The sequence below is a fragment of the Scyliorhinus canicula genome, chromosome 4 (genome assembly GCF_902713615.1).
Source record: "Scyliorhinus canicula chromosome 4, sScyCan1.1, whole genome shotgun sequence".
In the NCBI taxonomy this organism is placed as follows: domain Eukaryota; kingdom Metazoa; phylum Chordata; class Chondrichthyes; order Carcharhiniformes; family Scyliorhinidae; genus Scyliorhinus; species Scyliorhinus canicula.
The window spans coordinates 91,196,871-91,213,410 of NC_052149.1; the positions used below are offsets into that span (position 1 = coordinate 91,196,871).

The 16,540-nt window shown below is 45.7% G+C and overlaps 1 protein-coding gene across 8 annotated transcripts in view; it reads right to left on the reverse strand.

Annotated features, from left to right (window-relative positions):
* The window catches only part of LOC119964797, a 141,022-nt gene that overhangs the window by 43,421 nt on the left and 81,061 nt on the right, over nucleotides 1–16,540 (reverse strand). For 7 of the 8 annotated variants that reach the window (XR_005460365.1, XR_005460364.1, XM_038794796.1 and 4 more), the window contains 2 exons: nucleotides 5,592–5,818; nucleotides 918–1,062 (listed from right to left, as the gene is read on the reverse strand). The exons of the other annotated variant lie outside the window; for it this stretch is intronic. Coding sequence is in view for 5 of the 7 variants with exons in the window: in XM_038794796.1 (XP_038650724.1) it covers nucleotides 918–1,062; nucleotides 5,592–5,818 (372 nt within the window). In the remaining 2 variants the exon portion in view is untranslated. The remainder of the gene's footprint in view (nucleotides 1–917; nucleotides 1,063–5,591; nucleotides 5,819–16,540) is intronic. 8 annotated transcript variants of the gene reach the window in all.

A 16,540-nucleotide genomic window follows, 5' to 3' on the forward strand; every position in this document is an offset into this window, starting at 1 on the left:
TGCTTCGATATCACAGTTGCTCCTAGTATGGTGACATTTGCAATTTGATCAGTTTGTGTTGAGTTTCTGAAATGATTGATATCAATAAGAAGCTTTGTGGTCCCAACTTTGAACCCTGGACTCCACTCAGTTCTCCCCCATTCAGCATCTTCCCTCCAGTTAATTTTCCATCCATTCCCTAGTTTTGCCTTGAATCCCCACACCTATGGGTTTAACTCTTAATCTCATGAGTAGAATTTATCAAATACCTTGCGGTAGTCTAATTACATGTCATGGGATTCTGTAATTTGAAACCCTATTTAGCAACTGAGTTAAATTCTGAGAATTTCCACACAATCTTAAAAAGTTATTAATCTGAGAAGATGCACAAAAAAGCTATTTTGTTATAGATATTGGACTGCAACATGCACAACATATCCCACCAAGTTCAAACTTCTTCGGAGGATGTTATTTTCAAACTCATTTAAGTATTGTATAGATAAATGGACAAGTGCAATATTACCATATATATGTTATTTCATGTTTCTGTATATTCTAGTTTGGCAGATAGCTTTTATGTGCTTTAAAATATGTTAAACAATGCTTATAATTAGAATTTTGATGTTGTATTTTAGTACATGTGAATGTAATAAAAAATGCTTCAATCGTGCACATCTGTATTTAAATGTAATCACTCAAGATGGGCTAAGTATTTGAAGAACAGAAGAAACAGGAGATTAATTATGCAGGTATATATTCTCAATTAATTAAGGATTTAAATATTAATACAACCATTGCTTGGTGACGCTTACTGGACTATTGATTCACGAACCTAGGAATCATTATAATAATGAAAATTTAAACCGTTTATATCCAAGTAGCATTTGCTCAAAATTTATCTTCATTTATTTTAAATTTACATACAGTTGTCCACTTACTTTTTGGTAGACCATCGTCGAGATAAATTGTCATTTTCTCCTGCCTGCTGTAGAAAAGTTTTAGGTTTACATTGCTGAGGGATTGGTAGTGGTATATGATCATCTGAGCTCTCAATAAGAAGATCCAAGGCTGGGAAAGCATTTCCTACAATAATAATTTAAATAAGTTTTGCAAAATTTGGTAACCAACAATAGATTATAATAATACTTGTTAACATGAGAGCTAATATAATGCTGAAGTGGGTTTTGCTTCAATGTTGTCATCTTGAAGTTGAAACACACAAGGGATGAGACAGTTATATTTTTTGAATATTCTTGGGGCTTTTTACCTGTCCCTCTATTGATCACTGTGCATCATTTCTGTGTTGGATAGCTGTTCAGAAAATCTACTTTAAAACCTCTGCCTAACATATTCTAGTGGTGGGTGGATAGGATTTATTCACTACTTCTTTACAGTGATAGTGAAGTTTGCTCTCTAAAGTGCAAAATCATAAGATGCTCTTCCAAGCACAAGAGGAATTAATACTAAGTAAACTATAATCTTTAATAATCTTTATTGTCACAAGTAGGCTTATATTAACACTACAATGAAATTACCTGTGAAAAGCCCCCATCGCCACATTCTGGCACCTGTTCAGGTACACAGAGGGAGAATTCAGAATGTCCACATTACCTAACAGCATGTCCTTCGGTACTTGTGGGAGGAAACCGGAACACCTGGAGGAAATCCACGCAGACACGGGGAGAGCGTTAAGACTCCACACAGACAGTGACCCAAGCCGGGAACCGAAACTGGGACACTGGCGCTGTGAAGCCATATTGCTAACCACTATGCTACCATGTTGCCCATAACAGCAAAGACTAGAATAACATCAATAGTCAGTTTCTTTACACTTATAGCAAAGAAACTAAGATGTAATATGAACTATGCACATTTATTTTGCCATACCTGTAAAGTGTAAAGGTTAAAAACAATCACAATAGTATGTAATTCCCGTGATATTTTCTGGAAGATATCACTTTAGTGTATAAAAGAAAATGTGTAGTAAGGCTGTAATTTGAAGTAATCTATTTTACTATTCTAGTTAAACATACACTGAAACTTGCTGAGGTTGGGGCCAAATTTTCAATTGAATTAAGGGTCTGGATTGGAGGTGAGCAGGTCCACAATTTGGTTTTGTCAGATTTCACGCAGTTTCCCTGCAACAATCTCAACCCTGGGCCAGTTTCAAAGAGATTGGATTGGGGTTGGATTACCCGCCTGCCAACAAATGGCAGATAACCAATTATTTGAAAATTAAGGGACCTACAGTATTAAGGCCCTGTTCCCATAATTACTTGGATTTGCAGTTGGCATGGGCCAAATCTAGACATGTCAATGGGGTAGGCTCAGGAAAGGAAGCGGGAGGGAAGTTGTGATAGTTTATGTGAGATACACCTCAGCACCTATAATGTCAGGGCAGGGCAACTGTGGTTGTTGTCTTACTCGAGATGGGACGGAAAATAAATGCATAATTCCATCAGCCTGACTACTTTATAAGATATATTTTTCTGTTTTGCAAAATTCTCAGCTGACAAGATTTCTCAAGATGGTTACAAGCTGGCTTCTGAAAGTTTTTTGAGCAGTTTGAGGCTAATACCTCAAATATCCTGGAACGCAACATGCCTTGCATCATATAAATACCCTGCCATGGGGCAAAAGCAGCTGCTTGCAATTCCTAGTCTCCAATCTGGTGCTAACAGCCTAAAGTGTTACCTGTACAAACACAAAATGGCTTTCAACCAGGGGCCTTGTTTAACAACCCAAACCAGTGTCACGTGACCAAGACTTGAGCTGTCAGCATGTGTTTAATTAACAAACTGCTTGAAGTTCTAGACAGCATTGTTCGATCTTCTAAGAGAAACAGCTGCTCCAGGCAAGCAGCCAGCACTGTCTACCATCTTATCATCAAGCAGGTGGAAACTGAAAGAACTGTGAACTACTAGAACTTTGGGTCTTATGCCTTCAAGACTAACTTAACTCTACGTGCCTGCTCTCATTATGGAAGTCTCATTTCTGAAAAGACAGCTCTACCTGCAACAGTTAACCTCCTCTCTGAAGAAACATTTCATTAGACGTCTGATTCTGAACTCTGGACAACATGTAAAACTCTAACTTGTATTTCATTGCGGTCGGGGCTTGAACCTCCTTCCTTTCCCTTATTTTGCGAGTGGTATTGTGTGCCTGCAAAAAGGGGTGGAAGTTGAGAAACCCCTCTTCTGCTTTTTATGTGCGAAGGAAATAAACTAGCCCCTTTTAGTTTATCTTATCTTGACTTTGCTGCACAAGTTATTCATAGAGGATTGTAAAAAACTAAATTTAAAGGTTGGGGGAAACACGGCATCACTTATAAAAGGGGAAATCAACATTTTTAAAAACACCTTTCTGTTTACAGACAGGTATTGGAGAGGAGAAATCAGGGCTGTTTAAATTAACCCAACTCTTAAACTCTGCTTGTTTTCTTCCTCTCTCTCCACTTTCAAATTGGCATCTCCCACCTCAGCTTGTGAGTACCTACAGTGGTGGGTACCTACCTGCCATCCCTGTTCCTTGGCCTTTACTTGCCACTCATTTCAAAATAGCAGGGAGCATGTTTATCACACCGTGTGGGGTTGGGACCTGAACCAACCCCCATGTTAGATTCTTAATACCTGTCAGAAAATTCAGTCCTTGTATTTCATTAGAAATAAATAAGAAAACTTATTTGGATAAGACATTATTTAATCACATTATATGGATTCTTGACATTGCAAGTTGAAATTGCCTTTCGATACATCCACAGTCAAAGTTTTGTTACAATGATGTGCCTTAGAAGATGTTTTGGGAGCATGTCTTTAATTTAAGATAAAATTAAGAGTCATGTGACATGTTCTGAAGTCTGCCTTATAGATTTTGATTGTTAGAAATTAAAGGAGACCTAGATTGTTTACTGAGAAGAAGATTTGCAGTTGGAGACAACGGGCGTGATGCACCGGCTGCGTTGCGCTCTCGCTCAATTGTGGTGCCGCTGGTGAATTTCAGGAGAGGCCTCTCTTGGGCTTTCCAACAGTCTTCACACCTCGCGGGATAAACCCAAATCCCGTGAGGTGCCAGAGTCAGAATCATGCCCAAAATGTGGGTGGCCAAAACGACTTTGCACATCTTATCTGGCATCTACCGGTCTCCCGGAATCTACAAGCCTCCCCAGTGAGGATGCAGCTGGGCACCCTTCAGCATTGGCCCACACAAACATAGACCAGACGGAAAGGCACCCGGGCTATCGGAGACCCCTGGGTGGTCAGGGTAAGTGCAGGCTAGCTCCCTGGCTCTCTCCCTAGAAAGTGGGCACCTTGGCACTGCCCAGCTGGCACCTTGCCAGTTCCAAGCTGCCACTGACAAGCTGGCTGGAGCACTGTCCAGGTGCCAGTGTAAGGGTGCCTTGGTGGCATTGCCAGGGGTCATAAGTTCATAGAATTTACAGTGTAGGTCGAGGCCATTCGGCCAATCAAGTTTGCACCGGCCATTGGAAAGAGCATCCTACCCAAGCCCACACCTCCACCGTATTATCGTAACCCAGTAACCCCAGCTAACCATTTTTGACCCTAGGGGCAATTTAGCATGGCCAATCCACCTAACCTACACATCTTTGGACTGCGGGAGGAAACCGGAGCACAGACAGGAAACCCATGCAGACACGGGGAGAACGGTGCAGACTCCGCACAGACAGTAACCCAAGCCAGGAATCGAACCTGGGACCCTGGAGCTGGGAAGCAACTGTGGGGTTACTGGGTTACGGGGATAGGGTGAAGGTGCAGTGTTAAGTTGGGTACTCTTTCCGAGGGACAGTGCAGACCCGATGGGTCGAATGGCCTCCTTTTGCACTGTAAATTCTATGAACTGTCTACTTACTTCCCAGATAAGGGTCTGAGAGAGAGAAAGAGAGAGGTGTGAGAAATAGAGAGAGAGATGACTTGAGGGTGTCCACAATGGGAAACCTCATTGGCCAGCTGGCGGGACGGAGGATATCGCTGCCGGCGGAGGCGTGTCGCACAGGAAAAAGGGCTAATAACCACCATGGACTGTTCCAGGAAATTGGAATGCCTACTTAAAATATCTGTGGTGTGTGTCTTAGCTGTGGCATAGAGAAAGGGGAATATTTATGATTCAGTAAGTGCTGCCTTTAGGATCGTGTTAATAGTATTTTAAATCTTTCGTTGCAGTAAGAATCTTAAAATGTCTAATCTTGGTGTGTCATCCTTGTTTGAACAAGTTACCAGTTTCTGTGGCGATCATGACACTTTTCTCATTTTTGTTGTGGACAAGACTATGTTTTGTAGGTTAATTTGAATGATTTGAATTTCAAACCAAATACAAAACATTTAAAAAAATGCTCCAGGTTTTGACTGCCATTATTTAAAAATAAAAATAGGGTAGGATTTTCCAGCCACCCACAGCGTGTTTTCCAGTGGTGGATGTACCTTCCCATTGGCTGCCAGCAGGATCTTCTCGTCCTGCCGATGTCTACGGCATTAGCATGGCTCATCCATTTCGCCGCCGGGGAATTGCCACAAAGGATTGCCTTCCGTGGGATCAGAAGATCCTGCCAGCGGGAAGACCCAGAAAATCCTGCTCATGGTTTCTTTTTGCGTTATTACCTGATGCTGCTGCCGAATCTTCTACACCAAAGGTGGTTTTATGCCAGTTGAATGGACTGATACAACTAGATGGATCAGCCAGCTGAAGTAACTGTCTTACTTTGTTATTATCCTTCTCATTATCCTTTTCAATTATATGTTCACTTGTGAGGAAGGATGAAGACTCCCTGTTTGCATTATTCAATTCTGTCTTAAATGATGGTATACTTTCACAGAAGCTTGAGTATCTGAATAGAGTTTCAAAAAATAAATGTTAGCATGTAATTAATACTTAAACTTTTGACAGTTCATATGTGCTAATTGTGATCTTCCATTAATTCTACAACTTTGAGAGTATTATTTTAAAATATATTCACAAAATATCATTGTTGTATATTTTTTATTCATGTCATTTGGAGAATGCTAAAGGTGCATGGACCCACATCACCAAAAGATGGTACAAGGAATCAAAATGGTGACTTGTTGGCCTTTAACTCAGGAAGGTTGGAATTCAGATGTAAAAAATTGCTAATATAGTTGACGTTTACTTGGACCTCATCTGATGTACTGCCTTAAGTTTTGGCACTGCATCTCAGGAAACAAATATTGGCCTTGGAAGGCATAAAGCCAATTCTGCTGAATGATATATATCACCATTCTCCAATCTGTTGTGAAAGGACTTTTCAGGGTTAAATCACCGGGTGCTGTGGTGCGCGCCTGTAATCCCGCTGCTGGGAGGCTGAGGTTGCCGGATTGCTTGAGGTCGGGAGTTCTGGACTGGTGTCCTCTATGCCGATTGGGTGTCTACACTAAGATCAGTGTCCACATGGTGCTCCTCGGGGAACCTGGGGACACCAGGTATGTTAAAGAGGGGTGAACCGGCCCAGCTCGGAAACGGAGCAGGTCAAAGCCTCCACGCTGTTCAGTAGCGGGATAGCATCTGTGAATAGATACAGCAGTGCAGCCTGACCAATACGGCGAGACGCATCCTTAAATCTTGGGCAGCATGGTAGCACACGTGGCTAGCACTGTGGCTTCACAGCGCCAGGGTCCAAGGTTCAATTCCCCGCTGGGTCACTGTCTGTGCGGAATCTGCACGTTCTCCCCGTGTCTGCTTGGGTTTCCTCCGGGTGCTCCGGTTTCCTCCCACAGTCTAAAGACGGCAGGTTAGGTGAATTGGCCATGCTAAATTGCCCTTAGTGTCCAAAGGGGTTGGGTGGGGTTATTGGGTTATGGGGATGGGGTGGAGGTGTGGGCCTAACTGGGTAGGTGCAGACTCGATGGGCCGAATGGCCTCCTTCTGCACTGTATGTTCTATGTATGAAGACAGGATGCATAAACATGATTTGGGTTCCCTCAGTTCAGAAGACTGCAATGTGATCAAATTTAAATATTTAGAAATGATAATGGATTTGACAACTTCCTATCTTGGTGCGATCCAGAACAAGGGCCATAATCTTAAAATTAAAGATATGCCACTTAGAAATCTTTCACAGAACAAAATTTAGAAATCTGGGACTTGCTTCCTTTCATGCCTGGAATCAATAGATTTTTGTAAGGTAAGTTTTCCAAGAAATGGAACAAACTAGGGGCTAGATTTTTGAAGTCGAGTTGGGGCAGGGCCAGAGGTGGGCAGATCCAGAATTCCTCAGCTGGGACCAGTGTGCTGATTTGTCTACGTGGGTCTTTCCTTGAGCCATTTTTGAAACGGCCAGGTCAGAGCGGAATGACTATCCACCCACAAGTGCCGGGTAGCCAATAAATTAAGAGGCCTATTAAGGTAGCTAAAATGGCCAGTGAAAGGTGGCCCAGGGGGTGGAGGTGCAGCAGTGCTTCAATAGACTATATAAGCCACCAGCCCCATCTTTCATACTGTGGAAGCCTCAGCTTTGGGGTGGTGGAGTGCCCAAGGGACTGATTGGAAGGGTTTGTCCTTTATGAGGACGGTCTGGGGAAGCTGTGGCCTCTTTCATTTATTATAACAAAATTCAGGTACCCACTCTACCTCCAACATATATTGGCAGCTCTCCATCGGATGGGGTTGGGGGGGTTTGCTGCTGATGAGTCTTTGCTGGAGGGGGTCCTCTTGGTCAATAATTTTCGTGGCATTGACAAATTGTGTTGGTGGTCTACTTCCAATTAGGAACTGGTTTAGGGAGAACGTGCAGACTCCACACAGACAGTGACCCAAGCCGGGAATCGAACCTGGGACCCTGGAGCTGTGAAGCAACTGTGCTAACCACTGTGCTACAGTGCTGCCCACCTCACTATTTTTGATGTTTTTATGGGTCTGTGGTTGGTTGGGTTAGATGTATCGCCTTTCTAAATAAATTGGTATTATACTTGCTTGGTGGGTTCAAATCAATCTGCAAACCTTTCCAACACACACCAATGACAGTGGTAGAGATTCCACGTCAGCTTGTGGTGGAAAGAACATTATCATTATTATCTATAGCTCCAGACTACAACATGCATGTAAAAATCCATATTTCCAACGCAACTTAACCTCCCCGACAGAGGCAGACTTACACATTTGGAAGCCCTGCACATTCTCTTTGCAGAGGGCTCCATGTTACGCACTGCCCCTTGGTGGTGGCCTGCCTCCAATGGCACTGAGCCCCGCCCACAATGACATCAATACCCTCCTGTCATGCCCTCAGCTCACACAATGCAAGGCACAGAAACCCCAAATCACTGCTTGACAGACTGCTCTAGTGCTCTTTAACGTATGACAAGTTTGTACTGTTGATAAATTATTTGAAATGCACAATATGCAAGGCACAGAAACCCAAAATCACAGCTTGGCAGGCTGCTGTAGTGCTCTTTAACTTATAACAACAAGCCGGTATTCATTTAAAATTTGAAATCCAAGACACCTGTTGTCAGCATGACAGAAATGATGGTCAGTATTACGATCTGTGAGTCCTGAGGCGAGCAAACATAAACTGGCTGATGACAACAGGATGGAGAAATCGGCTGATGGCATGACTGCAGCACAGCAGGTCAGTGAATGACAGAATGAGCCAGAAAAAGTCCAGTGCGTGAACAAGTACTCCAATGATGTGGCATGTCCAGTCCAAGTCTATTATCAGTGGCTTTGTTGGGAATTGTTCAGTGGGATTCCATTCCTTAATTGTCCAGAACAAGAGACTTTCTGAAGACCAGTAAAGAGTGATGGGTGATGGCAGTTACTCACCGGTTATAACTGTCTGCATGTGACCACCGGCCATTATACCAGACCAGCATATATTCTCTCTAGAAGCACAGAATTTAGACTGGAGAACATGGCAGAGGAACAAATTTTTAATGATTTTCTTTATTCATCAGTTCTTTGCAATCCATGGCAACTTCTGCATTTTGTTTTCACAAAATCATCCATCACATCATCATAAGTAAAATCTGTTGTGTTTTGTGACCTTGCCTTTGCAATGATTCATACAGAACTGCTGGTGACTTAACTAGAATGATGCTTCATTGATGTACACATGATAAGGCAACAATCAGAATGTTATACCGACTAAGTTACTAATTGAGTTACATGGACTCTTCTGGAACTACACCTATGTGCGACTGTCCTAGTGTATGCCTTACAACCTTCTGCTGCGAGCCGGATGTCACATGACTAATGTCTGACGCCATCTGCTGGTTGGAAGCCATATTGCTGAGTGTATACAATATTATTCACAGACATATCACCACAAAATCCTGTAAGGATGCATTGTCAATTGTCAGTATTACTGAACCTGTCAAAAGTTCCTCACTCATCATTCTTCGCAGATAGCTTTTTACTCTTTTCAGCACAGTGAAAGAACGTTCACCGAAAGCATTAAAAAAGTATTTAGATACCCAATTCTTTTTTTCCAATTAAGGGGCAATTTAGCATGGCCAATCCACTTAGCCTGCACATCTTTGGGTTGTGGGGGGTGAGACGCAAACACGGGGGAGCGAAAAGCATTTGTGACAAGTACTGTTATAAACATCTTTAGGATGGTTTCCATATTTGGAAAGGTTGCCTGCAAATCATCACGTACAAGTCTGTATAAATCAGCTGGTGACCTCGAAGCAGAGCTTATCATTATCGATGAAATGAATGAATTGTTTTACTTCACCTTCAAAAAGATTTGTGTTCATATCATCACAGTAGAATTCAATTAACTACTTACTGCAGTGGCTCTTTGTATTATCATCCAAATTTTGTTGAAAAACACAGAAAATAATTTAAGTCTTCTTCAGAGATGCATTTCTACTCTGCGATTGCACCATTATTCTGTCACAAGAAAACTGACAGTCTCAATGATGATCTTCTCTTTCCCTTTTTATCAAAAAATAACTTCTTGTGTCCTGTACGTATCTCATCAACAGAGGGACCAGTATACTTTGTTAATGTCAGTGCCTCTGCTTCCACGGAGTATATTCATTACAAGCTTCCATGACAGAAATTCCAACTGAGGCTAACAATTGTGAAACTTTTAATACAGTTGTAACAACATTTTGCAGCGATTTTGAACCTGCCTCCCATCCATTCACTCCATCTACACCACCCACTGCCTGGGGAAAGCGAGCAGCATAATCAAAGACCCCTCCCACCCGGCTTACTCACTCTTCCAACTTCTTCCATTGGGCAGGAAATACAGAAGTCTGAGAACACGCACAAACAGGTTTTGTGAAGGGTAGGTCATGTCTCACAAACCTTATTGACTTTTTTGAGAAGGTGACCAAACAGGTGGATCAGGGTAAAGCTGTTGATGTGGTGTATATGGATTTCAGTAAGGCGTTTGATAAGGTTCCCCACGGTAGGCTATTGCAGAAAATAAGGAAGTATGGGATTGAAGGTGATTTAGCGGTTTGGATCAGTAATTGGCTAGCTGAAAGAAGACAGAGGGTGGTGGTTGATGGCAAATGTTCATCCTGGAGTTCAGTTACTAGTGGTGTACCGCAAGGATCTGTTTTGGGGCCACTGCTGTTTGTCATTTTTATAAATGACCTGGAAGAGGGTGTAGAAGGATGGATTAGTAAATTTGCAGATGACACGAAGGTCGGTGGAGTTGTGGATAGTGCTGAAGGATGTTATAGGATACAGAGGGACATAGATAAGCTGCAGAGCTGGGCTGAAAGGTGGCAGATGGAGTTTAATGCGGAAAAGTGTGAGGTGGTTCACTTTGGAAGGAGTAACAGGAATGCAGAGTACTGGGCTAATGGCAAGATTCTTGGTAGTGTGGATGAACAGAGAGATCTCGGCATCCAGGTACATAAATCCCTGAAAGTTGCCACCCAGGTTAATAGGGCTGTTAAGAAGGCATATGGTGTGCTAGCCTTTATAAGCAGGGGGATTGAGTTTCGGAACCACAAGGTCATGCTGCAGCTGTACATAACTCTGGTGCGGCCACACCTGGAGTACTGCGTGCAGTTCTGGTCACCACATTATAGGAAGGATGTGGAAGCTTTGGAAAGGGTTCAGAGGAGATTTACTAGGATGTTGCCTGGTATGGAGGGAAGGTCTTACGAGGAAAGGCTCAGGGAATTGAGGTTGTTTTCGTTAGAGAGGAGAAGGCTGAGAGGTGACTTAATAGAGACATATAAGATAGTCAGAGGGTTAGATAGGGTGGACAGTGAGAGTCTTTTTCCTCGGATGGTGATGACCAACACGAGGGGACATAGCTTTAAATTGAGGGGTGAGAGATATAGGACAGATGTCAGAGGCAGTTTCTTTACTCAGAGAGTAGTAGGGGTGTGGAACGCCCTGCCTGCAATAGTAGTAGACTCGCCAACTTTAAGGGTATTTAAGTGGTCACTGGATAGACATATGGATGAATATGGAATAGTGTAGGTCAGATAGGCTTCAGATGGTTTCACAGGTCGGCGCAACATCGAGGGCCGAAGGGCCCGTACTGCGCTGTAATGTTCTATGTTCTATGTTCTAAAAACAGCTTCTTCCCCACAGTTACCAGACTCCTAAACGACCTTCTAATGGACTGATCTCATTAACACTACACCACTGTATGCTTCACCCAATGCCAGTGCTTACGTAGTTACATTGTGGACCTTGTGTTACCCTATTATGTATTTTCTTTTATTTCCGTTTCTTTTCATGTACTTAATGTTGTGTTGAGCTGCTCGCAGAAAAATACTTTTCACTGTACCTCGGTACACGTGACAATAAACAAATCCAAATCCAAATGCTTCTACAAAACAGTAAAACATTTCATACTTTACAACTTCCCTGCTCAGGATTTTGCATCAGCTTTCAGATATGGTTTCTCTGAATTTAATGCAGCTATGTCTGATAAGCATTCCTTTTTATTGACAAAGTTCTGTCTCAAAGTCAGAACATCTGCACGAGCAGACCTGCCTGGTTTCACAATTTTTTTTGACTGTCAAATGTTTTCCATGTAGCTGCTCCAAGCATGATTGCAGCATATTCCACCGATGCACGGAAACCAAAAAGGCATACAAATTTTGAACAAACAAAATAAAAATGGCTGCCTCACACGATTCATTGCAGATTAAATTCAAGGAATGACTGGAATATGGGATAAATAATGCACAGGATCTTGCATTGTTCAGTATTACTTGTAAACCTGAATATCTTCCTGCCATATTTGCAGCATTATCAAAACTCTGCCCAAGACAATTTTTGATGTCCAAACCTAAATATGAAATGATATCCAAAACCGTTGTCTCCAGGGACTCGGAGTGTGGGATTGTAACTGGACAAATCAGAGAAATCGCTCTACAACCTCACCATCGTTGGTCACATATCTTAAAATTAATGTTAATTTGTCCACATGACTCACATCTGGTGTTGAATCAATTATTATAGAATAGTATTTGGCACCTTTGACTTCATTAGTGATTTGGTTTCTGCCATTATAGTGATGAAGTCATTTTACGCTGTGTTTGATTGTTTCCCTTTATTAGGGTCAGGGAATAAATTGAAAACATAACAGCAGACTTAGAGGTTTCTGAAAAAAATCAACCAATTTCTCCTATCCCATCTTTCCCTCGTGCCATTGCTCTTCGCGTTCTCAGAATGGGACTTCTAAATTGCTTTTGGTAGGAACCTCAAACTCTTTCCTCAAATTTTCTATGTTGTCTATCTCCTCTGGTCTATTTAATACAAAATATTCAATCATACCCAGCGGCACAGATTTTGGCCAAAAGGCAATATCCTCAGGGTAGGTTTCAATTCTGAAGACCAATTCTGAGGGAGCGATGTGCTGTCAGTGGGTCCACCCTGAGTGGGCGCTACGCTGTCAGAGGCCAGACCTGAGGGAGCATGGTACTCAGTGAGTGCTGCACGGTCAGAGGGTCAGCACTATGGGAGCGCGGCGCTGTCAAATGGTCAGCACTGAGAGAGTGCTTTGCTGTCAGAGGCTCAGCACTGAGGGAGCTCTGCGATGTCGGAGGCTCAGCACTGAGAGACGCAGCGCTGTTAGAGGCTCAGCACTGAGGAAACACAGCGATGTTAGAGGCTCAGCACTGAAGGAGCTCTGCAATGTCGGAGGCTCAGCACTGAGGGAGTGCTGCGCTGTGAGAGGTTCAACACTGAGGGAGCTTTGCGATGTCAGAGGCTCAGCACTGAGGAACTTTGCGATGTCGGAGGCTCAACACTGAGGAAGCGCAGTGCTGTAAGAGGCTCAGCACTGAGGGAACATAGCGCTGTTAGAGTCTCAGCGCTGAGGGACGTGGTAAACCACTGTTGCACCTATATTAGGTGATGTATGGTAGGACCTGGACTACAGGTACGGCGGTAGTCCCTGCCTGCTGGCTCCACCCAGTAGGCAGTGTATAATTATGTGTGCCCTCCGTGCATCAGCCATTTCGCCAGCTGCTGTGGTAGGCCACACATCTTCGAGCAATAAAGCCTCAGTTGTATTCAAGTCTCGTCTTTGTGCAATTGATCATGCATCAATTTATGGCTCTAAGATTTTCAGAAGATGGACCTCTGTATCAAGCCGGATCGCCTGCAGCTGGATCCACAATCAAGCGACGCCAAAAAGGACTTTCAGCACTGGCTAGCTTGTTTCGGGGCGTACATCAACTCGGTGCCAAGCCCTGTTCCGGAGGCTCAGAACATACAGATACTGTACGCGAGGTTGAGCTCCAATGTCTTTCCGCTGATTCAGGACACGCCAACCTACACCGAAGCCATAACGCTACTTAAAGAAAATTACGCCCAGAAGACGAACCCGCTCTTCGCCGGGCACGTATGCGCCACTCGCTCTCAACTCCCTGTTGAGTCCATAGAAGACTTCTGGTGGGCCCTAATCCCACTAGTCCGGACTGTGACTGTCAGGCCGTTATGGCCACTGAACATTTTAACCTCCTTATGCGGGACGTGTTTGTTACGGGGATTGGGTCGGTCCTCATACGCCAGTGACGTTTAGAAAGGGCCACGCTCGATCTCGCAGAGACAAAGAAGCTAGCGCTCTCTATGATGGTCGCCTCGCGCAATGTTCAGGCCTACACCCCCAGCCGCGCGGCCCACCTCTCCTACGCATCGTGGACCCCACAGACGGCCGCCCCAGCAGGGGCCTTACCCAGCCAATACGCTTGCGCCACGCACCAGCCAGCGAACCCCGGAGATCCCCGATGTTACTTTTGAGGCCAGCAGAAACACCCCTGCCAACGCTGCCCGGCCCGCGCTGCCCTCTGTAAGACTTGCGGTAAGAAGGGGCACTTCGCCGCGGTGTGCCAGGCCCGCACAGTCGCCGCTATCACCCCCACTCCCCTTGTTTATGGACAATGGGCGCTGCCATCTTCACCTCCCCGGAGAAGGTGCGGCCAGTGGGCGCCGCCATCTTCTCCCCCTCAGACCACGCGGGGCCAGTGGGTGCCATCATCTTCTCGCCCTCAGACCAAGTTGGCCAGTGGGCGCCGCCATCTTCCCCTCCACGCAACACGTGCAGCCCATGGGCGCTGCCATCTTTTTCAACCCACGCCACATGAGGCCCATGGGCGCCGCCATTTTGTCCTCCCCAAGATCTTCAGGCGCTGCCATCTGTCTCCCCCACGACACATGGGCACCACCAGTGTTCCAGGACCCATGCCCCCCCGGGCACCCCATCATCCGACACCAGCGACGACCAACCACGACTCGCCTCAGTGACCAGAGACCAGACTCGTCCGCATTACCTGGCCACTGCATCGATCAGCGTTAAGATCGACGGCCACGTGACCTCTTGCCTGTTGGACTCCAGGAGCACCGAAAGCTTCAACCACCCGGATACGGTAAGGTGCTGCTCCCTCGTGGTACACCCCGCCAATCAAAGAATCTCCCTGGCCTCCGGATCCCATTCCGTGGTGATCCGGGGGTACTGTACGGTCACACTCATGGTCCAGGGCGTAGAATTCAGCAGCTTCTGCCTCTACATCCTCCCTAATCTCTGTGCTGCCCTACTACTCGGCCTGGACTTCCAGTGTAACCTCCAGAGCCTAACCCTGAAATTCAGCGGACCCCCTACCACCCCTTATTGTGTGCGGCCTTGTGACCCCAAAGGTCAATCCACCTTCCCTCTTCGCAAATCTAACCCCAGATAGCAAACCCGTCGCCACCAGGAGCAGACGGTACAGCATCCAGGACAGGACCTTCACCAGGTCCGAGGTCCAGCGGCTGCTTCGGGAGGCATCATCGAGGCCAGCAACAGCCCCTGGAGAGCCCAAGTGGTAGTAGTTAAAACTGGGGAGAAACACACGCAGCTCGACGCGTACCCCCTCCCACGCATAACTGATATAGTCAATCAGGTTGCACAGTACCGGGACTTCTCAACGGTAGACCTCAAATCCATCTACCACCAGCTCCCCATCCGTAAAGCGGACCGTCCATACCCTGCCTTCGAGGCAGACGGTCGCCTCTATCACCTCCACAGGGTTCCCTTCGGCATCACCAACGGGGTCTCGGTCTTCCAAAGGGAGATGGACTGAATGGTCGACCGGTACGGTTTGCGGGCCACCTTTCCATACCTAGACAACGTCACTATCTGCGGCCATGATCAGTAGGACCACGATGCCAACCGTGCCAAATTTCTCCACACCGCCACTCTGTTAAACCTCACCGAGAAGTGCATGTTCAGCACAAACCGCTTAGCCATCCTCGGCTATGTGGTCCAGAACGGAGTTCTGGGGCCCGATCCTGATCGAATGTGCCCCCTCATGGGGTCCCCCCCCCCCCCCGTCCCCACTGCCGCAAGGCCCTCAAATGCTGCCTTTGGTTATTTTCATACTATGCCCAGTGGGTCCAAGCTATGCGGACAAGGCCCGCCCACTTATACAGTTCACCCATATTCCCCTGATGGCCGAGGCTCAACAGGCCTTCGCCCGTATCAGAGCCGATATCGCCAAGGCCGGGATGCACGTAGTAGACGAAATGCTGCCCTTTCAAGTGGAGAGCGACGCATCAGACATCGCCCTAGCCGCCACCCTCAATCAGGCAGGCAGACCCGTGGCATTCTTTTCCCGCACCCTTCATGCCTCAGAAATTCGGCACACATCCGTCGAAAAAGAGGCCTAAGCTATCGTTGAAGCTGTGCGGCATTGGAGGCATTACCTGGCCGGCAGGAGATTCACTCTCCTCACTGACGGTCAGTAGCCTTCATGTTCAATAGCACACAGCAGGGCAAGATCAAGAATGATAAGATCTTGAGGTGGAGAACCGAGCTCTCCACCTACAATTACGAGATTTTGTATCGCCCCGGTAAGCTCAACAAGCCCCCAGACGCCCTTTCCCGAGATACATGTGCCAACGCAAAAGTAGACCGACTCCGGGCCCTGCACGACAGCCTTTGTCACCCAGGAGTCACAAGGTTGTACCATTTTATAAAGGCCCGCAATCTGCCCTACTCTGTCGAGGAAGTACGGACAATCACCAGGGACTGCCAGGTCTGTGCGGAGTGCAAACCGCACTTCTACCAGCCGGACCATGCGCGCCTGGTGAAGTCCTCCCGCCCCTTTGAGCGCCTCAGCGTGGACTT